General features: G+C 37.6%; 1 protein-coding gene across 2 annotated transcripts in view; it reads left to right on the top strand.

Annotated features, from left to right (window-relative positions):
* The first annotated feature begins 212 nt into the window (after positions 1-212).
* Positions 213-26,187, top strand: part of LOC102691360 (homeobox protein PKNOX1) — a 53,380-nt gene continuing 27,405 nt past the window's right edge. Inside the window, exons 1-4 of one of the 2 annotated variants that reach the window (XM_006638960.3) lie at positions 213-307; positions 13,901-14,006; positions 23,146-23,279; positions 23,459-23,630. In XM_006638960.3, coding sequence (XP_006639023.1) covers positions 13,956-14,006; positions 23,146-23,279; positions 23,459-23,630 — 357 coding nt within the window. In that variant the 5' untranslated portion in view covers positions 213-307; positions 13,901-13,955. Of the gene's footprint in view, positions 308-13,900; positions 14,007-22,237; positions 22,386-23,145; positions 23,280-23,458; positions 23,631-26,187 lie in introns of those variants that run through there. The other variant, XM_015363595.2, reaches the window with a different exon arrangement.

Raw genomic sequence — 26,187 nt, 5'->3', positions numbered from 1 at the left:
GAAACTAAAATGTAAACACAGGAATGTCGTTTAAAATCTGCAAACAAAATGCAGATAGGATTATTCTCAAATTAACCAGTAAATCTCTGAGCCACGTACTGCAGTGCTAGCTTGTTCCTGCAGTACAGAGAAGACTCGTGTCATCGCATCCGCTCCCGGGTCGTGCGCGTGCGCGTGCACGCCATACGTCATCCCTCCTCCCACCTTATCCCGTGAGCTGCGTGCCCGCGGCGCGATGACGCCACGCGGCGGCTGCGGGTCCCGATTGCTGCAGCCGCTTGTCAGTGTGACGAAGATTGGCACCCAGGTAAGCTGTCACTCAAAATCCTCTTTTTCCGCTCACTATCAATCAAATATCGCGCAGAAAAGCGCCGTCGGCCCTATCGCAAGTACCAGGGCATAGTAGGGAGGTGGCTCGGAGTGGGTCAGCGTGAGGGTACAAAACGCCCTACGTTTTTGAACAAGGGGAGAAAAATATGTCCGGTTTGAGCGTCTTTTTCAAGGGAAATTTCTGGAAAAGCGAGGGAGCTGCTGGCAAGGCCTCGTTGCTGTTGCTCGGCGCAGCGAGGAGGGCAGGGCTAGGCAGCTGCCCGGCTTGATTGATGGAGGCACAGGGGGCAGGTTTCTCCTCAACGTTAAAGGGACAGGGGCGAATTTTCTCCGTGTCGGTCGTGTTTATGTGCCGGATGCGGCCTGGCCGGGTTTGTCTGGGCAGAGCGGTCGAGGCCCGGGGCTGGTTGTGGCGGACGTTGCGGCGCGAAACATGGCGCTGAGAAAACCCCTCCGTAACACACCGAGACGTGAATCAACAAGACGCCCTTCCAGTGTCCAGCGTTATGACTTGCAGCGTATGAAAGGCATAAAAAATGAACCATGAACCCATAGTTCTCTGAAAAGTCTAAATAGGCACCGAGCATCTACGAAGTTTCTTTAGAGGAGCTTATGAATTAACTTTTCACCAGAATTTAGCAGGGCGCCCCTTAAAATGGGGGTAGGTTTACAGGAAGCAGCTGATGGGACATATTGGACAGTAAAAAAAAAAACTGTTAGCAGCACACAGTAAATTCGTAAATGAAACACCTGAATGAAACGCACAGCCTTACAAAATGCAGGCATAGAGATAAACAATTTGCATGTTTTATACGTTGTTGCTTTTTTACATCCTCGTTTGTTGACACTGTTAAAAGGCACACTAATAGATTGCTTGATTGAAATCCAAATACGAGGAACAATACAAAGTTTCTTCATAATATCAGGGTGCGTTATCAGTTTTTGCTTTTTATGATGTAACTTAATGGATGTATTTTTCTATACCGCCTTGTACGCTTCGTGCTCCTGCTGAAGCATTTCCCTTTAAGGGCCAGTCTCCCGCTTTCCTCATAAGGACTGAGGTTTGTGATCGAGTTTCAGTCTGGCTTCGTTATCGAGGACTGACGTAGTTAAGCTGTGAGGCATTAAGATCGGGGATCTAGTTACACTCCGTAACACTGATTTTGTTTTCTTTATTTTTTCAAGGAGCATACATTTTAGATAGAAAAGCTTAATGCTTATAACTGCACGTCCTGTTCAAATTAAATATTCTGACTTTCGTCATTACAATTTCCCTATTTAAATTTCAAAATAGATTGAAAAGGCGCCACTCTTGTTACTCTCTCAAATGACCAACTATGGAAAATTCCAGATCTCAACATTAGAACATCTGTTGCAGTTTGTACAAGATTTATGGATGATATGTCTGCTATACATATAGAGACAGATCACTTTATTGGCCAAGTTTTCACTTACAAGGAATTTGACTTGGTGAGTTGCTCATACACTATACACATACAGACATACCATATATACATTTCAGAAATTAAAGAAAAATATATATTGCACCTCAAGAATGTGTCAGAACTCTACTTTTGTGTGATAACCCCATTCGTATGTACATATTTGTAAATGATAAATTAACTGTCCATACTATACATATCCATATACAGACAATATTATTAATGCACATAATGCCGTGGTTGAAAACTAAGTAATCAATATTCAATTTTAATAACACAATTTAAGTAACTTTCAGTGATTAATAGGGATGATTAATAAGAGTCACTGCCTGAGGAAAAAAGCTGGTACTTGTATCTGTGAGCAGTGTTGGAAATGTTGCCATTAGATCTCTGTGTCTGACTGGCCATCACATGGCAAATGTTGTGATCAGAAGGGAAAGTGAAAAGAATGAAGCTCACCTGCCTGAGGAAAAAAGCTGTTTTTGTGTCTTGTGGTCCTGGTGCTAACTGACCTAAATCTTTTCTCTGATGGGAGACATTGAAAAATATGATGGCCAGGGTGAGAGGAGTCAGCAATGATCCTGCCAGCATGCTTCTTAGTCCTGGAGATGTAAAGGTCCTGGAGGACAGGCAGGTCACAGCCTATGATTACAGCAAAAACAAACTTTTTGGTTGAGATACATTTAATCTGTGGATGGAAATATAAATTCAGACATGGATAAAACATTGACATTTTCTGAGAAAATGTTGTAGTCAAGTTTGAGGTACTAGTTTTAGTTGCAATGACACATTCTCCTCTGTTGAAAAGGAAGGTTGATGTGTGGTTATAATTGCCCTTGGTATCGCTGACTGCAGTCTTGAAAGTGGTCAACTTTCATGCCGAGAGTTTAGATGACAGTTGTCGACCGAACGGAAAAGTATTAAAGTTATGCATTTTATGTTACCCATGTGTGATTTTTTTAAAGTTCTGTATGGCTGTATCAAAGTGCTTAGTGATAACTTTGGCTCCAGAGCTACAATCAAGTATGTTGCTTCTGAAAAGAATTTTGGGATTTGGGATGTTGTTCTTCTTAGCATTTTTGGCGTTTCCAAGGCCACATCTGAATTGACTCTATGCCCACTGGTGAGGTGCTTGAATTAAATGCTCAGGGCAGATGCACATAATTGAAGTTCTTTAGAAATGGATCACAGAATACAGTATTTTACAGAAATACACAGGAAGGTATGTGGTAACTCATAACATGATCTCAACAAATTTCAGAAACACAGAACACTGTTATCCCTCCATTCATTTATTAAGTTATTGTCTGTCAAAACAGTTCTTAACTGGATGTTAAGCCACATGTGGCAATGGTGCTATATCAATCCAACCATCTTAAAGAGCCTCTGTATGTTCTTCAGGTGTCCTCTAGATAGACTTGAATTAGGACAGGTGTTGAACATAGGGTTCAGAGGTGACATTGATTAATAACCTTATACGCATTCTTGTGAACCGGAAAAGGATCTTAATTGATTACATAACATGACCTATTGAAAGTTCTATTGAAAATAAGATAAGGGTCCTTCAGGGCCAGGGTTGATAAGCACTACTGTAGGAGGTGCTGGCCTTTTGCCAAGTTTTAAAATTGATGTCCTGGGTACTTGGTCATTTAAGATCCTGTAAGAGTAAATGTAAGTTACTCTCATTTTAGTTGGAGAATAAGTTTTTCACTCTTCCGCCTGATCTGCTGTGTAGTGGGGATGTTGGTGCAGAATGTCTGATGTGCGTCACCTGTGTCTGATGCGCTCCAGAGATCGATGAACTGGATCCCTTCTAACACGTAAAGGGCTTTGCAATCCCTTAGCTTGACAAAAGCAAAATTCTGTTATTGTGTAATACATATTAATATTGGGTATTACTTTAATCTATAATTATACATAATAGAAATAGCTTTATGTTTATATTTAGCAGCCATATCACCCTGCAAGTCACAACTGACAACCCACTGAAGCTAAGCAGATGTGAGCCTGGTCAGTAGCTGGATGGAAGACCTCTTGAGAAAAACTAAGGTTGCTGCTGTAAGTGGTGTTAGTGGGGCCAGTAGGGGGCGCTCACCTTGAAGTCTGTGAGGGTCCTAATGCCCCAGTATAGTGATGGGGACACTAAACTGTAGAATGCCACCATTCTTCAGATGAGACGTAAAACCGTGGTCCTGACTCTCTTAGGTCATTAAAAATCCCAGGACACTTCTAGAAAAATTAGGGGTGTTACCCCAGCATCCTGGCCAAATTTCCCTTTGGCCTTTACCAATTATGGCCTCTCTCCATCTATGAATTAGTTTCATCACTCTGTTCTCCTCCCCACTGAAAACTGATTTGTGGTAAGTATACTGGCACACTATGGCTGCCATCACATCCTCCAGGTGGATGCTGCACATTGGTGGTGGTGGAGGGGATTTCCCATTACTAGTAAAGCACTTTAAGTGGAGTGTCCAGAAAAGTGCTATATAAGTGTAAGGAATTATGATGATGATGATGTCAGTTGACCCAATTCCAGCACATTTGACCTTTACATCACCTGTTTACCTGACTGCTGTCTCAAGTAGTGTGTTATGAATTATGTAATCCAAAAGCCTAGCTTGTGAAAGCATTGTGGGGCAGAGTGGTCCTAGCAGCCCGTATGTCTTACCAGGTTTCGGTGGGGTGTGTGTGATTTTGCCTGACAGTTTGGGAAAGGAGTGGGTAAAAAATGGCTTAAACCTGTTACAATCAGGATAAGACATGATACCTATTCGCAGATCTAGGTCGTAGATCGTAGATCCACTGGTCCTTTTTGCTCACTTACAGCGACTAGCTCCTTCAGTATTAATTGGACTGATAAGAGGCCTCCTGTAGTGTGTTATGAGAATCATGTATTATTTTTAGAAAAATTAATACAATACCAAACTTTATATATGGTACAGTGCACACGCTAGGGTTTACTTGCAGGGAGAGTTATAAGCTGATAAAATTACAAGCTTTGCCCAGAAACTGTGTCTATCAGTTATAGTCTGAATGATTATCAATCCAGCAATTTTATGTCAGAATCTTGGGAACATTAGCTTAGTTCCTAAACCACATCATCTTACTATCTTTGTGCTTAACTGGTGACTCAACCTATTAAAAGCCCACATTTTTTACTGATATACCTCACTGTAGCAATGTATTATTAAACTGGAAAATCGCATCACGTTGTAATGGCTTAGCTTACTGGCAGTTCAAGCTTCACTCAAAAAGACTGTTATTTATAAATCTGTGAGGTCATCCCTTATGGGACTCCAGCCCATCTTAGAACGCAAGTTTTTGATGTTATGCAGTGCCATTTGTAATGTATTTTTTAAAGAAATAAGTGTGTAACAAGTACATTAAGTATGATAGCTATTTAAATAAACATCAGATGCAAAATACGTTCGGTTAAGTAGTTTGTTTTTACATTGAGCACCTTCACTCATTAAGCTTTACAGCAGTTATGGCTAACGAGTTAGGCCTGAATTTTGACTAATTTTTTTACCTTTATTTCAGTCCTCTGGCACCAAGAGGTCAGCTCAGTTTTTTATTATACTGTGTGCATAAGCATGGCGATTATAGCAATATACATGTCATATGATAGATAAGCTCCTCTTTAGATAAAAATAAACTTGAAAATGGGTCACACAAATATCCATGATATTAGAGAAGATGTAAATTGAACCATTTTTGTTTTTTGTTAATTGACAGGCTACAGCTACCATATATACAAGGGGAATTAAAGGGGAGTCACATTTCTGAGACCGGGTTATGAAATCTCGGTCACAAAATTAATTAATTGATGGTGTTTCAACATTTGACAAATTTGGAGTTCAGCACAAAATTGTGAACTTTGAGAAAGTATTAAATGGTTGCTATGTTATCCCAAACAGCTGGTCTTTCCACAGGCGAGAGTGAGAGTTCATGCAAACTGTGCCATAAAGAAGTCCTTTCTGCTCACTACACCCTGTAAGCAAAATGGAGAACAAGGTCTCCAAACAATGTTCATTCTTTTTTTGGTTACTCAACTCGCATATATTTTTAACATTGCCCTACTGTTGAGCATTTGGCTCTACAAAACATAGTGGTCACACACAAAACAGAGTATCAGGAGAAAGTCAAACTGTTTCCTTTTCTAAGGGATAATCGATTAGCCAAGAGATGGGTTATAAACATGGGCACTGATGTTGGTCCTGTTGACAAGTTTCTTGATGAGATTCAGTGCAATGTTCGAGAGAATAATGACAGGTTGTGCAGCAGACATTTCACTGCAGAAACATTCCAACATGATCTGCATGCAGAGTTAACAAGTGGTATTTGTGAGGAAAAGTGTCTTAGAGTTCATATATTGAATTCAATTCAATTGCACTCAATCAAATTGACAGTCTAGATAAAGTAAAAACATGCCACCCTGTATGTGTAAATTTCATAACATTGTATATGAATTAATACAGTTGCAAACTTTGCTTGGACTAAAGCATATACTTTATTGCAACAGAAATAGATTGGTTTAAAAATATTGTCAATTTGGGATAGGATTTCTCTCTTTTGAAAATTTTTACATGATTACGAAACCTAGCAGTTAATTTTGAAATATATTTTCATTTCAGATACTGAACCAAAACTTTAATTTTTCCCCATAAAAAGCAACTGAAGTTTTATCAGATTTAAACTTAAGACCTAAGTAAGGTGCATTAAAATTGGTATTATGATTAAAAGCAATATTTCTATCAAATTAAAAGAGATGTACTCACAATCGCGCTTGTTTACAGTGTAATATGGCCACTTCACATCACTGGATGTTGTGTTGCCTCGTTCTGAATCGCAGACAATGATGGTAATATGATGCTACACATACCTGAAAATAGTCTATTTTGTGTTGTAAATTGAAGGTTTTACACTTTACCATGTACTTTGTTTATTTGTTATTGTTTGAAATGCACTCATCAATGCAGGTTTTTTGTAACCTCAAAATACAAAAAAAGAGTTGCAGTACCCCTTTAAACTGCAGTCCCAAATTCTCAAACCGGTTAATAAATCTTGGTAACAAAATAAAATCATTGATGTTTATAGATAAAAATGACAAATTTCTAATTGAGAAAAAATTTGTGAAAAAATCGTGAAATTCATGAAAGTACTGTAAGTTGCCATGTTGTTGCAAACTTGCATTCGAATTCCTGCGAGCTGCAAAATGATTCTGCCCTTCCTGCTCACCAGTCACTGTAAGGACGAATGTAATATGAAGTACGAGCGAATAAGTACAGGTTGTGCAGCTGACATTTCACCACAGAAATGTTCCAATGTGATCTACATGCAGAGTTAACAAGTAAGTTGTATTTGTCTGCAAAACTGTTTCGAAATCCAGAGCAATATTTCTGTTGGTTTAAATGAGAAGTATTCACAAGCCTGCTTGTTTATAATGTAATAAGACCGCATCATGTCACCTGACGTTTTGTTGCCTCTTTCTGAATTATAGGACATAGTGCTGCACATACCTGGAAATTTAATCTATTTTGTAAATTGGAGGTTTTACAAGTTACTGTGTTCAATTTGCTTTATTTGTTTTGAAATGTACTCATCAATGCTGATTCTTTCTAACCCTGAAATATAAAAATAGCATTGCAGTTCCCCTTTAAGGGGGAATCACTGCAATATAATGAATAACATGTTGATTTGTTTCTCTTAGTTTTGTTATTGTTTTAAAGTAAACAGTACAGAAATGCACAACAGAAATATAATATAAACCAATTTAAGAAAATACTAAAGTCTGTTCAATTAATGTGTTCTGCCATTTTAGGTTTTGCCCAGTGTGTTTGGTTTGTTTCTTAGTAATTAAGTCTACGTTTTCATTCAGCATTTTTATTCATAACATTTTAGTTTCAAAACACATCAGGTTTGTTTGGTTTCACTTCTTCTGCAAGCAATTATAACATCGGAAATGTATTGTTTATAATATTGTAAAGTGAAACTTAAGATTAAATTAACCCATCACTCATGGCACTGAGTACATGAAACTAAATTTCTCAATAATTCAATTCAATGTGCTTTATTAGCATGACCGATGGGTACAATACGTTTTGCCAAAGCAAATAAAAATAACAAAATTAACATGAAACCAAAAATAAAAAATAAAAGTAAAATAAAATCTACAGACATTTACAACAAAGACATATCATAAAATATTTACATATAATGTATCTCTCATATCTGTCTCTCTCTCTCAAATTCAAATTCAAATTCAAGGTGCTTTATTAGCATGACCGATGGGTACAATCAGTGCTGCCAAAGCAAATAAAATAATAAAAAACTAGCATGGAACAAAACAAAAATAAAAGTAAAATAAAATCTACAGACATATTACAGACATTTAAAACAAAGACATATTATAAAATATTTACATTTACTGTATACAGAAGGAGCATTATTGGGAGACAGACTCACCATTCCTCAGGCTGTGACAGGAGATCACATACTGGGCTGCCAGTTCAACTGAGTTCCCTCCTCCCTCTCCCAGTAGAATTGGGACCCGTTGTGATCTGGCAGGTGTGGGAACTCTGGCACTAGATTTCTGAGTTTAGGGAAGAATGTTTCTCTAATCCCAGAGTATCTGTCACAGTGCAGTAGGAGGTGCACCTCTGTCTCGATTTCTCCCCGCTGGCAGTGGGAGCACAGCCTGTCCTCTATGGTCAGCCAGGTCTGCCTGTGTCTCCCAGTTTCTATGGCTAGGCTGTGGTCACTGAGCCTGTACTTCGTCAGGATCTGTTTCTGTTTGTTGTTTCTTATCTTGGTCAGATATTCGGCTAGTGTGTATTGTCGGTTGAGGGTTCTGTAGCATTCCAGTTTATGTTATGTTTGTGTGTGTGTGTCCCAGTGTGTGAGATATTGCAGTTTGATCTGTGCTGTGATGTGGTTGAGTCTGAGTTGTGGTGCTCTAGCAGTGCTGTGCTGATGCTGGTTAGTGTCGGTGTGGCTCAGGTCAGTGAGCCTCAGGACCAGCTGGCTCAAGGGGCTCTGTTTTGGGCTCAGCTCTTGGCTCAGCAGGGCTTTGTGGTTGTAAGAATTTTGGTTGCTGTTTTTTAGGTGTAGCCAATACTTCAATATTCTTTTCTGTATGTTTATCAATAGTGGGTACTGGCCTAATTCGGCCCTGCACACGGAGGATGATTCTACAGATCTCCATGTGCAGAGTTTCTATGGGGTGTTTGTCCCATTGAGTGTAATCCTGGTCTGTGAGGGGGGCCCACACTTCACTGCCGTATAGGGCAATGGGTTGGATTACACTTTCAAATATTTGGAGCCAGATTCTTGTTGGTGGGTTGATGTTGAAGAGCCTCCTTTTTATTGTGTAGAAGGCCCTGAGTGCCTTCTCCCTCAGTGCCTTCACTGCCAGGTCAAAACTCCCAGAAGAGCTGATGGTGAGACCGAGATATGTGTAGCTGGATGTGTGCGCCAATGTGTTGTTGTTCAGTGTGAATTTGTACCTGTTTCCCTGCGGTCTGGCTTTCTTCTGGAAAACCATAACTCTTGTCTTGTCCAGATTGACTGTCAGCACCCAGGTCTGACAGTACTGCTCCAGTTGTGCCAGGGTCTGCTGCAGACCCTGTTCTGTGGGCGACAGCAGGACCAGGTCATCTGCATAGAGCAGGAACTTGATTTCTGTGTCGTGTAGTGTGAGACCAGGAGCTGCAGACTGTTCCAGCATTCCTGATAATTCGTTGATATAGATATTGAACAGTGTTGGGCTCAGGCTGCAGCCCTGTCTTCGCCTTGGGTGAAGAATTTGGTCCTTTTGTTTCCAATTTTCACTGCACATTTGCTCTCTGAATACATTGATTTAATGATGTTGTACACTTTGCCCCCTAAGCCACTTTGGAGTAGTTTGTAAAACAATCTCTCATGCCAAATCGAGTCAAATGCTTTTTTGAAATCGACAAAGCAGTGCAAAATGTTTCCTTTGTGTTTTTGGTGGACTTGTTTGTCTATCAGTGTGTGTAGGGTGTAAATGTGATCAGATGTGCGGTGACATGGTAAGAAGCCAATCTGACTTTTACTCAGGACATTGTGTTCGGTAAGGAAGGCCAGTATTCGTGTATTTAGGATACTGCAGAATACCTTCCCCAGGTTACTGTTCACACAGATGCCCCGGTAGTTGTTGGGATCGAGTCTATCTGCACTTATAGATGGGCGTGATCAGTCCTTGGTTCCAGGCCTTGGGGAAACATCCATGAGATTGAGGAGTTTGAGCAGGGCTTGTTGCAACTTCGGGCTGCTGTGTCTCAGCATCTCGTTCTTGACTCCATCTTGGAAACAGGCTTTGTGTGGTCTGAGGGCCTGGAGTTTTTCCAGTAGCTCCTGCTCAGTGATTGGGGAGTCTAAGGGGTTTTGGTTGTCTTTGATAGCCAATTCCAAAATTTCAAGATTTTCATAAATGGTGTTTTGGTCTGATTGGTTTGTATTTGGGAGCTTTTGATAGGGATTTTCAAAGTATGTTTGCCAGATTGTTCCATTTTGGATGGCCAATTCTTCAAAAACAGTTCTGATTTAGTGACTCCTCAATTTCTGCAAGTTGTTTGTTTATGTATGTGTTTCTTTTCTTTTTCAGTGTGTGTTTGTAATATCACTGTCTCACACATTCCAAATTGATATTGATATCAATATTGATATTACATTCACACATTCCAGCATGTGTTTGTAATATCAATATCTCACACATTCCAAACAGAGTGAAACATTGGTGGTTAAGTGGCAGGAGTTTTCCTGCCACATGGGTTTGATACCAGGACAGTGCACCAGCTTTATTTAACAAAATGCTCTTGGGGATAATAAAGACTAATAATAAAATAAATATAATAAATGTGTACTATGTTGACTTTTGTTAATTTTATGTTGTAAATATCACAGTATGGTAAATATTAAATTATTATAATATTATTAATAAATGTAATAATAACCAAATTACAAATAAATGGAATCAACATTTGGATCAAAATCACAATTGGTTTGAATCATTGAATGCAATTTGCTAGAACTTCATTTACTTCAAAAAAACATGTTTAAAAAGCTCTTTATGTTCTTACAGTGAAAAGCAAGGCTCAAAAACTTTTTTGCAAGGATGAACCTCTGTAGCAAATGTGGTTCTTGTGACATACAGTATCTTATTTAGAGTTGTTTGTAATCATTGTATTTAATGAAAGTGTCGCTTGTGCAGTATAGTCCATGTAGAATGATTGACATGAGAAAGTACTAATGGGTTAATAAAACTTTAATAGTATACTGATTTGTCTGAAAATTTGTGGCTACAGTACTTTAAGGACTCATTGTGCCACCAGGCAGTTTTACAGAGTAGTACAGTCCAGCACCAGATTATTAGAAAAGAAACACCATGAGGCCATGTGATGGCGCTGTCGGTCATACCGCGGCACCTACTGGAGTATACTGACATCTTGAGTATTCTAGATAGCTGCTACTATCTGTAGTTCAGAAGCTTGTTGGGTATAGTTCTTCTTTTGATTGCATTTCTTAATTGTTTAAACATTTATTTTTGTTTAGACAGTATTTAAATATTTTTCATGTTGCAAGAAGCTCATCTGCTTTCAGGAAATTGTTGTCCATATATTTCCTTTGGTTTTTATCAAGTGTACCAAATTTAATAACTTAAATTATAGAATGTCTTTTAATGCCATGATGACAATTCCAGTAGAATTTTTCAAGTTCACTTCTAATGTGTTTAAACGTTTCACATTGCTATATATCACTGAGGAGTGATTCACATTAAACTGTATGTATTAAAATAACCTATGTCAGTTCACTGATGCTTTATTGTCCTTGTAAAAAAAGGGGCAACTCATAGTGATCTTTAACATCTGTAGATTTGTCAGTAGATATAGAATCATTGTCAGCTGTATGGTCCAGTTCTTTATTTTTTGTGCAAATCAGCCACCTGTGTTAAGAAATCCCTTCTTGCGTGACTGGCTGATTATTATGTTTGTAGAGGAATGCAAGTCTTGGGATGGATGACTTTCCAGGTAAATATTAGTCCAGATCTTAGGTGGACTTGGCATTTTAACCTTTTATTTCCCTTTCTTTTTTTACGGAACACTCTCTTACCCGTGTCAGTCTTAGCCTTTTGTTTGGTTTTGTGATTTTAAATTTTAAATGTTGGTCTATTACTACTTTTTGAGTGTGGTCTGATAAATTACACAATTTGCAAAATAAGTAACATGTGTTGGTATACAGTACACCAGGTGGACTTTAATTTTCTTTATGCTTTTCTTTAGTCATTAATAAATGTCTGTATTAATTTGTACCATTCACCTCTTCATATTTAGTTTATAATTGTGTAATTAATCACAGTTTCTATGTTGATCACCTGATGATTGCTGAGATTACAGTGGTGGTGGTGCCGTTGAGTCGGTATGGACTCATGGTGACCCTATGGACAGTTCCACGGCAACATACGGAAGTAGATTGCCAAGCCTTTTCTTCTGCGTAGATGTGCAAGTGTTGTTGATGTTATATTTGACCCTCCGTTATTGGAGAACCTTGCACCTGATGTGGGACACGGAGGTTATGAGTCTTGTGATCTACCAACTGAGCTAGTCGGGGACTTACAGGGAAATCCTGAAGAGTACCTACAGGGAAACCCGGAGAAAAATGAATGAACTACATTCATGTGGTTAGCAACAGCCCCAGGTCCAACCCATTGAATTCTACAGTCTGGCAGGTTATCTGTTTAATGCCTTAGATGCTGAAGTTTTGGGAATAAGAACCACAGTAACAATCAGTTAGGTTTTGAGATCTAGTGCTGGACATGTTGGACATTAGTGTTGGTCTGAAGCTACAGGGGTTTCTTGCCTTGAAAAGCACATGAGAAAATGAAGCAAATTATTTGTAACTGTAGGTTATTAAAATTTAGCACATAGAGTTACTAAGGAGGATTCTGCTTTAAATAATTTTTTCTTATTTATCACAGTACATACTTTTCACCTATCTTATCAATCATGGGAAGCTTCGAGTGTACTTAGTTGACCTTTTATACTGGTGTATGATTGGATGCTTTTAAATAAATAATGATTTTAGTACCTATTTCAGGTGTGTATACAATACCACAAAGTGCTGCTTATAATAATCATAATGAATACCAATTTCCAAAGTGCTGTATGGCATTTTAATAGACTTGTATAAAATAGAGGATTTTAATTCAAAATTAAGTAATGTAGTGCGTAACAACAATAAGGGGGTATTCAACAAAAGTGAAACATTTCTTAAGCAATTGAACCACTTCAGTGGAATATAATAAAGGTTAATAAAGGTTGTGGTTCAGCTGAATAACTCACCAACAGAACCAACAGGATTACAATAAATAAAAAAACAAATAGGCTCTGTGGAAAACAGCTTTAGAATAAAACATCAATCAAGTCACAAAGGCAGACAAAAAAATCAAGAGAAATACGAGGACCTGCTCTGAGCATTGAATATCGTGGCCCAGCCTTATTTCTCGTCTTGTGCTGTGGGAATACATGTATCTGTTGTGTTCCCCATGTAGTGTCACAGAAGGAAACTCTTGACACGTTATATAAATATTTGGAGCATTTTGCTCATCCCTTGTGTACTTCATTTGAGTTTAATGTTGAACATGGGGAAGTGAACTTCTATATCAGTAACAACAACTGGAGTCCAAAGTGTGCTGTGCAAAATGTTCTCTAATATGTAGTATAAATATTTTCATGGTTTCCTGCCTCTGGCCATTGTGTTTCATATGGTTCACGTCAAACACCTAATAAGTGGGTGCTTCTCACTTGTTTATATTAGGTTACCAGATTTCCATAATGGAAAAACAGATCATTGGACTTGCTAAGGTGAATTTACTGAAAATCAGTCTTTTCACTGTGACTATGATGGTTGGGGAGGTTGTGTCTGGTTGTATGTCCATCTTTGTTGATGGTACATCTTTTTGGCATACCCTGGCATCATTATATTGCTTTTTAAAATCACATGATATGACAGTAGTTTAAGTCACATAGAATTTATGACTCTTGGTGTGAACACAAAAGAACTAATCACACCCTTGTGCCAAAATAAAGGAAAAATGCGTTGTTTTTCAGACTAAGTGTGCTGCCACCCTATGATGCTTCACCGGTCATTATATCTTCAGAAACCATGATGGCAACTCATTCAGTGTCCATAGACAACTTCCAGGAGGGGCAACAGGCAAGTTATTCTATAATCTAATTGATTTTGGTCAATTTTTATGAATATAACATGTTGTGAGCAGGCCTATACTTTTTCTGTCTGTGACCTTTAATTTAAAAAGTGCCTTTAAATATAATATAATATTCTTTGACTGTAATGATTAATTTTATAGTTAAGATATAATGTGCAGCGCTGGGTTCCTGGGTTCAGTTTCAGAGCTGCTATCTACATGGGGTTTTCGTATTCTGGTTTGACATGCTGCCGTGAAGTTAAATTTGATTGAATTACACTTTTATATGTGTGATGGGAGTCAAGTTTATACAAAGATAATACACTGGTACCTATGCCTGTATGAATGAGTGGGAAGAAACAAGGCTTTACTGAAAAAGACTTACATTTAATCTCACATTTGTCATGTGAGATACTGTATACTGCAGACATCTAGCTGTTGAGGTAAAAATCTAACATTTTGATCAAAATGTTTTGCTTCTGCATAAGCCACAGATAGCACAACACCGAAGCAGCATCATGCCAACTGTCAAGAATAGTGGTAGCTGCATCATGGTACAGGGCTGCTTCTTGTCACCAGATCTCATCTCAAAAACCTGCTTGAATTTGTCTGTAATCTAAAATTAAGTTTCAAGGTTTACAATAACCGAAGCACAGAAACAAAGTTATACTGCTGCACTTTGACAAGAAGAGAGTGAATGTTCTTGGGTGACACAGTCAAAGTCCTGGCTTGGGTCCTATAGAAAATACACGGTGAGAGTTTTAAGCAGTCTGTTAATCGGTAACAAACGGATCGGAATTGGAGCAATTTTGCCAAGAAGAATGGCTAGAATATTTCACTGTATTAAGCTGGTAGAGACCTATCCTGGATAATTTATAGTGGTGATTAAACTGCCAGAAGCTGTAACATAACATTGCTACTACCTATTACTGATGTAGGAAGCTGAATACATGCAGTAAGTAAATTTCAGTTGTAAAGTATATAATTTTTTGCAAGTTTTGTTGAAATTCAGTCTCCTTCACATATATAGTAGTTCAGTTTGACCATCACTGCTTTGAATAAGAAATGTTTGTTTGACAATGTTATGTGTATTTTAAAATATAACGTTATTAGTGGAAGGTAAATACTGTGGATGCGTAGGGTTGCACATGTGAGGCATTTTCAGTCATGCTTAGAAATATCACGTACATGAATGATCTAGTTGGCAAACAAGTCAGTTTTGCAGAGGATACTAAGATAGGAGGATTAAGGGAAAATGAAATTCAATAAGATTTAGATAAAGTTAAAGATCGTATAAAAACTGATGTACATTTCCCCAGTGCATCATCCCATATTTAATGTAGGACAGATGCAGGGCATTATATGCTAGTATAAAAAATATGAACTATCCATATAAAATTTGAGGGAATACCCAGACTTCAAGAAACTACTTAAGTGTTTATCTTGACACATAAAGTAAATGTGTCAAGACAATGTTGGGTGGTAATAAAGGCAATGGATTTAGGAATACTGGCATATATACTTGGAGGTGTAAAATTTAAATCAAATTAAATTTAAATCAAAAGATGTTAACATTGTACAACACAATATGATGATTTCACTTAGAATACAGTTTACAATTTTGGTCACCATGTTACAGAAAACATTCCCAACTATGAAGCAGATCTTAGTATCTGTCCATTCATCCATCAAATAATTTTCTTCCTTGTTAGGATTATGGCAACTGGCACAAAACTCCCATAAGTATGTATACAAGAATGTCCAATTTAGGAAACACCATTAAACCTTGGCAGCACATCTTTGGATGGTGGGAAAGAACTAGAGTACAACTCTACACAGACTGCTATTCAGTCCATAACTAAATCCTGGATCCAGTGCACATAGATCTACAAAGCAACAGTGGATGTAATAGTAAAATTATGTGATACTAGTAAAGTTGCATTCAGAATATTGTGTAAATTTTTGGTCTCCACATTACAAAAAATGTTTTTATTGGAATCAGTCCAGAGTAAACCAACCAGATACATTTCTGGGCTTTAAGGAAGGTCTTAAATATGCTTAGAGAAGTGAATCTTTTGAGACTTGAACAGGGAAGACTACAATGACACATACATACAAGTTTGAATTCTTGAATCATTGATATAGTCAACTCAGTCGACTTCTTCAGAATGAACAGTGAAACAGAATTAAAAAATGGAATATACAATAAGGGTCTTCTTTCAAGACGTAGCAGGATGAGATATTTACAGTAGATGAATTAGTTACTTGAACCCACATGAGTTAGTTGGGGTTTATGACCTTGTTGTGGTAAATTCTTCATCAGAGGAGCAGGACACAGTCTTGTGCAGATTCAGTTTTATTGAGCTCAATAAGTACAGCAACGCGCCCTGGGTCTGCCCCACAGAACAAAAAAACAGCAAGGGTTTCCCAGCTCTTATATACAGTCAGAAAGAAGTTTATTTCACAATCTGAGTGCTTGTCCTGTTCTTTGATATGTATTTACTTCTTGTCCTGCTCTATCTTGTTTTAGGTTCTGTCCTTTGATAAGCAGCAGACATTGATCTGCTTTAACCTGTTTGTGGGTGTTGTACCTGTCTTTTATTATGTATTCTATTAGGTCTTTTTTTAAGTCACTGGGACTGCTAAAGCAAGTCAGCTTTATGGCATTTTAACTTTTTCAACTTTTGTTGAAAGCTAAATTAACAGAACCCAGCAACACCTCTCACAATGTGCTTAAGTGGTGATATTGTGATGCTGGATAAGTGAGATGTATACATGTCCCACTTCAATCTAATCTCACTTATAGCATGTCTTTTTTTTTTTGAATTGTACAATATGTAAAATATCTGAATATGATTATTGCACAGACACAGGTGTTAGTACTTGAAATTTATCAACTTTATGTTAATGTGTAGAGGGGAGCTGACATCCACTGTATATAAAGTCTCTCTGGCACATGCATTAAATCCCTAAAGATATCAGTGAGTCACCATCCCCAAGCTTTCAAATCTCTGCTTGAAACCTTTGTTAGATGGGCATTTATTTAACTGGTTCTGTGTGCGAGAAACTGTATTACATACCCTCACCTACTATCACCTCTCTATGTGATTTTTTTTGTTTGTTGCTCTTCTGTATAGCCACTATTTGAGAATATTAAAGGTGGTGTTTAAAAATAAAGTTTATTATTATTGCTGTTGTTGTTAATAATACACTACACTATAGCAGTGTAGGAGGTTTTGGCTCATCTTACCTGCTTGGTAGTTAGAAGCTAGGGTGTCTGTTTCAACAACATGACTGAGTAGGTGGTTCTACACTCATACCTGTGCCAGATGCTTGGTTTCATCTCTCCTGTTATATAAGTACATTTTTTCAATGACCTGGTTGATTTAAACCCATGGTTCTCAAACTGTTTGGACCAAGTGCTACCCCTGATTAAACAAAGCATCCAAGTACCACCTACAAGTCATCTTCTCATAGGAACCACAGAAACTCTCGATGACCAACATGAGCGTGCGCACACACACACTCACACACACATATAATAAGCATTATAACAATAAACTTTATTTTATATAGCGCCTTTAATAGGTGGCTTCTCAAAGCACTTTACAGAATGACAACAGGAACAACAACAATTAAAAATAAACAATAAAAAAGCACCATTTCAGTGAGAGCGGTGAGCCTGTTTAGTCGAGCAAAGCAGACGTGAATTCATTGGTCAGGCCTTGATACAATTCACAACTTTGACAACAGAGTCTTAACAGATTAAATTCTCAGGCATTTTCCTGACTGCCAAGGCCTCGCAGTGAATGCTGCAGTTCATCCACTTCATATCTGGAGCAGCCTCTAATTCGTGCAACTACACTGCTGAGTCAGCTTGTCATCGCTCTAGCACTGTCTGTACAAACTCCAATGTATTTTATCCAGTTGATGCAATTATCTTCGATAAATTCATTCAGAAGCTGAAATATGTGCTCTCCTGTAGTTCCTGTTGATAGTGGCTTACAGAACAGAAAGTCCTTATGGGACGTGCCCTCAAACTCGTAAACGAGCAAATTGGCCAAATCAAAGGCATCCACTGACTCATCTAATTTTCCCCGTTTGCTTTTCAGGAGTCCGTCTCAGAAGTTAAAAGAAGTTTTTATTTCATGCAAATGGGAGCGAAACACAGAGACTCTGTGTATTTTTCTTAAATTAATCTAGAACAGTCCTTAAATATTTGTTTGTTATCAGCTGTTCTGTGCTTACTAGATTGGCATTGTTCCAAAATCACGCACATTCTCCTACCTCCTTATTTGCTAGAGATTTTTAAATACAATTTAAATACAGTTTTACAACTTTTTTATATAGAATTGTCCGCTTACGTTCGTAGCACGCATTCATATTTAAGGTTATAGAATATTTGACACATAAACTAATTTGATTAAAATAGAAAATATGAAAACTTGTCCCAATTTTTCAGGGTCATCTGGCGTACCACCTAGGGGTGCTCCGCTCCGTACCATAGTTTGAGAACCACGGATTTAAACCAGTGGGCCCAAAAATGCTTATAAGAGTGTTTAACAAAGTAATTTCTGCCTGTGTCTGTACATTAATTGGTAATTAAGACCTGCTGAAAAAGCTGTAGGAGACATTTTAAACCTAACTGAAACTTTTGTTCCTTATATTTCTCGTGAATGATGCACTTAAATGAGATTATTTATAAGATTATGATGATCTGGGTCTCGTCCTCACAACATAATTATGAATTTATGGATATATTTCTCAGTTGTGCTCTTTTCTTATGATGTGGTCGGGCATGTCCACCGGAAAATCTTTTTTTGTTTTTATTTAAATCATGCATGCGCTCGGACACAGTTTCTTGTGGGTTCACTGCTTAAACCACATCGTGAAGTATGTGTACACACAAAGACCCGGAATATAACTTGGAGTGTGTTTGTCAGGATGTACGTCTTTTTTGTGTGTTATATTCATGTTGTTTTTGTTGTATTTTATCGAAAGTTTTTTTTCTTATAAATCTGTGGGAAATCCATCTCTGCTGTTGACAGAAAACTGTTCACATCAATAACTTGGTTCAGTAAAGAGGTCAGTAGGCTTAATTAAGAGCACAGCTGGAGTAAAAACCAGGGCACAGTGTACTCAAGGATTCAGAAACTGCAGAACAGGGGTCTCAAATTCTATGAGTTTTTGTTCCAACCACATTCTCAGTTACATCATTGGACTATTTAGGTAGTGGCATTATTGTACACATCTGAGACCCCTGTGCTAGAGGATATTCTAGGCAAAGCTCACACATTTAGTAAATAACATAGCGATATCTATTCATTTTCAGAAAGTAGTTTTTATGAGGATCATGACAACCTGGAGCATATCCCACAAGCATAGTGTGCAAGGCTGGGATTACACTCTGGATAGGATGCCAGTCCATCCCAGTGCATACTCAGAAAGGAACACACAAGGAAAACATAGAAATAGCAATTAATCTAGTCAGCATAACCTTAGGAGGAAACTAGAGCATGCATAAAAAAAATCTTTGCAGACTCAGAACATATAAATTCAATACAGAGGGTGCGCAAAAGGAGTCCAGAATTCAACCCAGGACCCAAGAGCTGTGAGGCAGCAGTACAATAATCATGCCAAAAGTTTTATTTTTAACAGTTACTACTGTAAATACAAGTAGATTAATTTAAATAAAATACTATTTTTAAAATGCCACTTAATAAGTGATTGATGTGCCTCCATTTTTGGACAATTTTAATTATTCTATACCAGTGTGGATTTGGACCAACTTTTCCAGTCCTTGTCCTGTAGCACCCATTTCTTTCATTCCAGCTAAAATCTTTTTTAGTTTTACTAAACCTTTTTTTACATAATTTTCTTGACCTGACTTTTTATAGAAATAGCAAAAACTCTTAATCAGTAGGACAGGTTTATAGAAGAAGCATGAACCCTGTATCATATGCTGGGTTTCAAACCTTTAGCTTTATAGTTTTTTTTACTGAGAATGTATGCTTATATTTTATTGTAGTGTATCAGAAACAACCCCTTAAGATTCATATTAGCTTGTGCTTATTAAACAGATGTCTTTGCATATTCATAAAAAGTCTTTGGTGTATTTAAAACATCTTTCCATAATGTTTCTTAGTCTGGAATGACAGCAAATAAATTTAATGGCAAACCAGACAACGTTCAATAGGGATGTTTATTCTTTCTTTGCTTGTAATAGTCTACAGGCATGCAAAACTAAAGATACTAATTATTAACCCTTACTATTGTTATAAAAGATGAAGGTCTTTTACTGGACCAAAACTGCTGTGTTTGAAGCAGACTTTTACAGACTTGTATTGGAACAGGTAGTGTGAAATGGATACATTTGAAAATTTCAAAATGGCAAAGGTAAACTTTTGTAGACAGTTGTATCAAATGTAAATGAAGACAACATATTTGTTTTGTTTGACTGGGGACAACCACAAGACCTTTAAGATATAACACAATATCAATAACTAAAAGTGATAGTCATTCTTTATTTGAAGGATAGGGAATATAAAACGTTTGACAGTAAGTTTGAAATAATACAAATTTTACACAAGTCAGTTATTTGTGGTATGGGTTAAGGGAACCAAGAACCCATCCCCCAAGCACAAGGTACACGGTGGGATGATACTTCTGTCAGAATTCCATTTCACAGCTACTACTGCATAGTATATACATTAATACGAGGCCAGTCTAGAGACAGCAGCTAACCCAAATAGAGTAAAGCTGCTACTTTAAAGTACTCATTGTGTAACTGCTCTGCATGCAAAACATCTGGTTAATTTAACCAGCATTATTAAGATGAGTAGACATAGTATCTATGACTGTAAGCACCGGAAAATCTCAAGCTTGCAAAGTATTTTTAACACTCTTGCTTTCAATTAAAGCCATTGTTATCAAATCACATGTACAGGAATCACATGGAAAACATCTCTGATCCTTCTCTTAGCAGATGATAGAGGGGGGATTTATTAGTCTCGTGATAGACATTAATAGAGTCCGAAACAGTTCTAAGAGAACTTTTTTGATGGTATTTGTATACAAATGTTAATTAAAAGGTTTTCAGCATTCTTTTTAATTTACTGATGTATCCTGTGATTGATTCTTCAGTAATTAACTTCTTGTCATAAAGATATTATCTAGTAAGGAAAAATCTAGTATGGAACTTTATATTGTATATGTACCGTACATGTATAGAACCTACACCTGCTATTTTAACCTACACCTGCTAGATAGAGGGCCAAAAACTACTGTATAATTAGCATATCATTGACAAATTTGTAATTTCTTTAATTCTAAATTGCAGCCTCTGTAACAAGTGTGATGATAATTAAATTGACATTTAAACTTCAATGTTTCTGTATTTTACAGCTTAGCTGTTAATTCTTTTTAAGTGGTAGTTTTATGGGAAATGCAGTAAAATATAGCGCATATACAGTCATTTTTAGTTCCAGTTTTGATGAGATAGGAATGCATTATTTTACATGTCCGTTAGCATGATAACGTCTGGTTCATTACTGTTCTTTACTTTATTCCCATCTATTTAGGATCTGCCAGTAGTCAATCATCTGTGTTTACAGCTGTAACCCCTGTACCAGAGAGCATTAGGACATCCATCTGTGGGAGCTGTTCATTTCAAACACTGCAAATTCCAGAGTTCCCTACAGTTTATGGGTGATCATAAATGACAATGTATGCTTTAGTGTAAGAAGCTGAGCAGGTTTTTGCAATTTGGACCAGATTCAAGTGGCACTTAGTTGTGTGATTCTTGTAGGGATACTTGTCTGCTAAGGACAGGGGTCAGGCCTGGAACAGGGACATGCACTCCAGGGTTTAACCTGAGTTAAGAGTGACTGGATTTACTGGTTGACAATCTGGTACACTTCCACGGGTTCTAATTTTTCAAACACATGACACAAAGTATTATTGAACCGGTTTAGATGAGTAAAATTAGGAGTAACTTCAATAATAAACTTTATTTTATACAGTGCCATTAAAAGCAAGTGCTTAAGGTGCTTTATTGAAAAGTAATAAAAGGTTAAAATAATAAACCCGCAACAAAGATTAAAATTAGCGGAAACAAACGGAAAGTTTTATAAAGTAATAGAAGATGCAAAGAGGCAGACAGACATCAATTAAATAAAAGCATTTTTAAAGAAGAAGGATTTGAGTCTGTTTGAAGGTGTTGAAGGAAGCTGATTCTCTGTTATTTTTGGAGATAGTATTCCAGAACTGTGGGGCATAGCAGGAGAAGGCCTTGTCACCCATAGAATGTAGATGAGCTTAAAGGACAAACAGGAGACCAGAATCAGACGAACAAAGGATGTGAGGGAAGTAGGGAAAAGGTCAGACAGGTACTGAGGTTCATTCAATTCATTATAGGTTCAATTCATTATATGAATTCATGTATTCATATAAGCCATGTTGAGGATTTGAAATTGAGACAAAACCTGATAGGAAGCCAGTGCAAGGACTCCTGGACAGGAGTAATGTTATCACTTGCATGTGACCCAGTCAAGGGTTTGTTCAGAGTGGATTTAGAAACTCCAGCGAGTAGGGCTTTGTAGTTTTCAATTTTAGAGGAGACAAATGTGTACCAGCCTTTCAACAACAATCGGGAGACAACACACGTTTCTGAATTGGAAGAATTAGTTTTTTTCTAAAGTCCTCAAGAATTTCAGGGTGTTTTCTCATACCTGAACACTTTTTTCATTTTCACAGTCACACTTTTCATTCACAGTTCTGGGCGCCCTGGACTGTTTTCACTGGATGTTTTTTAACAAGAAAATTTCCAAAGAGATGAGATCAGCAGTATTGGAAATTCCTCTTTTGTGGATAGCAGCTGTCATCCTAGCAAATCTCCTCCCCTTCAATATAAAGAGTGCTCTCTGATGGAGATTTAAACACAAAGTTAGACTATATATCATATGTACTGATTCAAAGGAGTGCTGTGTTCTTTCTGAAATCTTCTGTGCACCAGCCAAGTCACACCAACCTTCTGGCAATCTGAGTGTCATAAACATACAAACTTGGAATCAGCGGGTTGCGCAGACATTGATAAGCTTTGCTGCATGAACCACAGCATTCATTGGTTTTGTCCTTTTTCTTACCCAGATGCAAGTAGTAGCACAGACGAACAGTGACCCAGAGCAAAGGTTTACGGAAGGAAACAGCAGTGGCGGAGGCAGTAGTCCAGCCCCTGCAGAATCACAGAAACCAATGGATGCAGATAAAGAGTCGATATACAGGTATTGTTCCTAACCCTTTGTCTAAAGGGTACTGTATGTTTCCAGCATGAAACAGTGTGATCTGGATCACTTATGTAAAATATGTTAAACACCTTTCCCTAGTGTTGGTGTTAATAGGAGGGCACAAAAAGTGGAATATATTTGTGATTTGAAGGTGCTAATGTTGTTCCTCTCTGCAGGCATCCGCTCTTCCCATTATTGGCATTGCTCTTTGAGAAATGCGAGCAGTCAACCCAGGGTTCAGAGTGCATCACCTCTGCAAGCTTTGATGTTGACATTGAGAATTTCGTAAGGAGCCAAGAAAAGGAAGGGAAAGCTTTTTTCAGTGAAGATCCAGAGCTGGATAACCTGGTTTGTTGTTTTTTTTCTTTAAATCAGTACCCTAACATGTTAATAAAAACTAATGGAAAGTGCAAAGAAATGTCTTATCCAGGAGTCAATCTTAGTACTTTAAGTTTAAGTGAAACATGGATTAAGGTTTGGGCTTCTTTCTTATATACTTCATTCAAAATCATTAAAACTAAGTTGTAAAGCTAGAAACAGCCCATATTAAAATGCTTGAAATTTCTGATCATAGGTATTTCTAAAAATTTTGTACTTACAACACTGAACTTTTGAGGTTTGCTGAGCTGCTTACCAAGCTTACTCTTCGTAGCCTTGAGAAGTCTGTCTTTTCAGTCCTTTTTTAACCCCTTCAGTGCTAGAGTAGGCCAGTTTTTCTTGCTTCTCAAGTTGCCAACATCTAATGGTTTGGAAGATGTATGACAGGCATAATCCACTCAAAATGTAGGACTCTTTCCTACTGAAACAATGCATAATCTAAAGACTGACATCTAAACTAACCTACAGTCTTTTCTTCTGCATTAAGTTAAATTCAGGAGATGTTAACAAAACTAATATTTATAATTTGGGATTATGTTTTAGATTCAGCACTATTCTTTACAGTGTACAATGTAGTATTGTTTTCATAACAAAATTCTACAGATGTAGGAGGTTTTATTTAGTAATGCCACATAAGAGATGAAAATAATCAGTTGTTGTGCTGCATCTGTGTTTTTAATTTTTTTTCTTAATGGGTATTCAGTTACCTGGCCTCATAAGAGACATATGCTCCAAACACTGAATCATTGATGCCAAAACTAGCTTATTAGACTCTCTTGTTTTGTCTGTAGTTCAGTTACTGTTTCGTCTGGAACTTCTAATCTTTCATGTCTTGTGGCCATGTTGTGTGTGAGTTGAGCAGGTCCAGGTTTCTGTGGATTGGAAATAAACATTTCCATAAAATATTAACGGGTTATCAACAGGTCTTTATACAGTAAAAATAATATTTCAGAACATTTTTTCTACACCTTTTTATGGTTCTATTTTTTTATTCTGAACTTTGTGAAGGGGGCCTGTGTATGGAGTTTGCATGCTTTCCTCGTATACAGTATGTATAGGGTTTATCTGGGTGCTTCAGTTCCCCCTGCCTTCCAAAGACATGTTAGCTAAGATATTGGTGCCACTTATTGTTACAGTGTGCTTATGTGCATGTCTCCCGCTAAAGGCTCTGGGTCGCTGCTACTATCACCAAGAATAAGCAGCTTTCTGATAATGGATGGATGGGTAATGATGATTTGTTTCTTAATTTATTTGCAAGAGCACTTCTTTTTGAGAAAAAAAAACAAATTAGTTCAGCAGTGTTTGTATTTTACACTTTTTTGGATTTTTCGTTGTAACTGTTATTAAAGTAATCTGAATATATTACATATAGCTGTTGGGTTTTTATACAGTTATTTGCTGGTCTTTTAAAAATAATTTATTGATCAATATCGTTTTGGAATGTAAAAATTGATCTGGTTCTTTTCAAACACTAGATTTTTTTATGTTTAACACCTTTAAAGCAAAATCATTGATTATTAAAGGTTTTTAGAAATAATTTACTTTGCTGTATTTGTGTAGCGGTTATTTTTTTTATTCAGTGCATAAAATATATGATATAGGTACACTTCAGAACTGTTAAACTTCTGTGAATAATTTCTATAACATTACACTTTACACATTTATGTGTATATTATTTGTGAAATAATATACTTTCATTTTCCCCAAATAGTTCTTGTGAATTTCAGAATTGCTGTATCAGTCGGTTGAATTTACAACTGTACATTTAATTATTTCCCCCAATTTTTATACGTTTGTCTGTTTTTTCATTGCTTAATGCTGTAGCGGCGAGGCTTATTAATAAGAAAGAATTAAGTGTTCTGATCCTTCCCAAATGAGGCCCCATTTCTCTGTTCATCTCTGTGGTGCAGCCACAGAGAAACTATTCATGCAGGCTGATTTAAGGTTCCTTTGATAAGGACAGCTCCCAAAGGGGGATGCACTTGGCTAAGCCTGGCTATCATGATCAATGGTCATCCATTGGCGCCTATCTGTCTAGGGAGTGCCAGATGGACATCTGGACTGCATTCTTAAGTGTCAGGAGTAAGTGACTCATATCTCACCTTGATCAACCAATCAGGGACTGGTAGGGCCGAGTAACCCACGTGGGACTCTGATGCCCATGGAACTTTCAGCCAATCAATGAGCTGAAGTTCCTCCAGGTAAAAACAGGCAACACAGAGATTCAGTAAGATTCAGAAGGGAGGATTCAGGAGAATTCTGTGGACTGTTCTAAAGGGAATTCAAAGGAGAATTCCAGGGCAGGATGGCCCAGGAGCAGAAGGCTCCCAAGGGCAGGACATTCTCGCAGCGCTCCTCCTGACCATCCTGAGACTCAGCCCGGACAACCACGGAACGGCCAGTGTGTCCGAGTGCCAGAACTTTCCTTTGTTCTAAGAGTCTAGAGCGGAGGTTGCCAGAGAATAACCAGAGGATCCACCCGAGGTTAGCACCAGCAGCAGGCCTCGTAAACAGGTCGGAACTGTGG

The sequence above is a fragment of the Lepisosteus oculatus genome, chromosome 15 (genome assembly GCF_040954835.1).
Source record: "Lepisosteus oculatus isolate fLepOcu1 chromosome 15, fLepOcu1.hap2, whole genome shotgun sequence".
NCBI classification, from domain to species: domain Eukaryota; kingdom Metazoa; phylum Chordata; class Actinopteri; order Semionotiformes; family Lepisosteidae; genus Lepisosteus; species Lepisosteus oculatus.
This window is presented reverse-complemented; position numbering and strand designations above follow the sequence as displayed.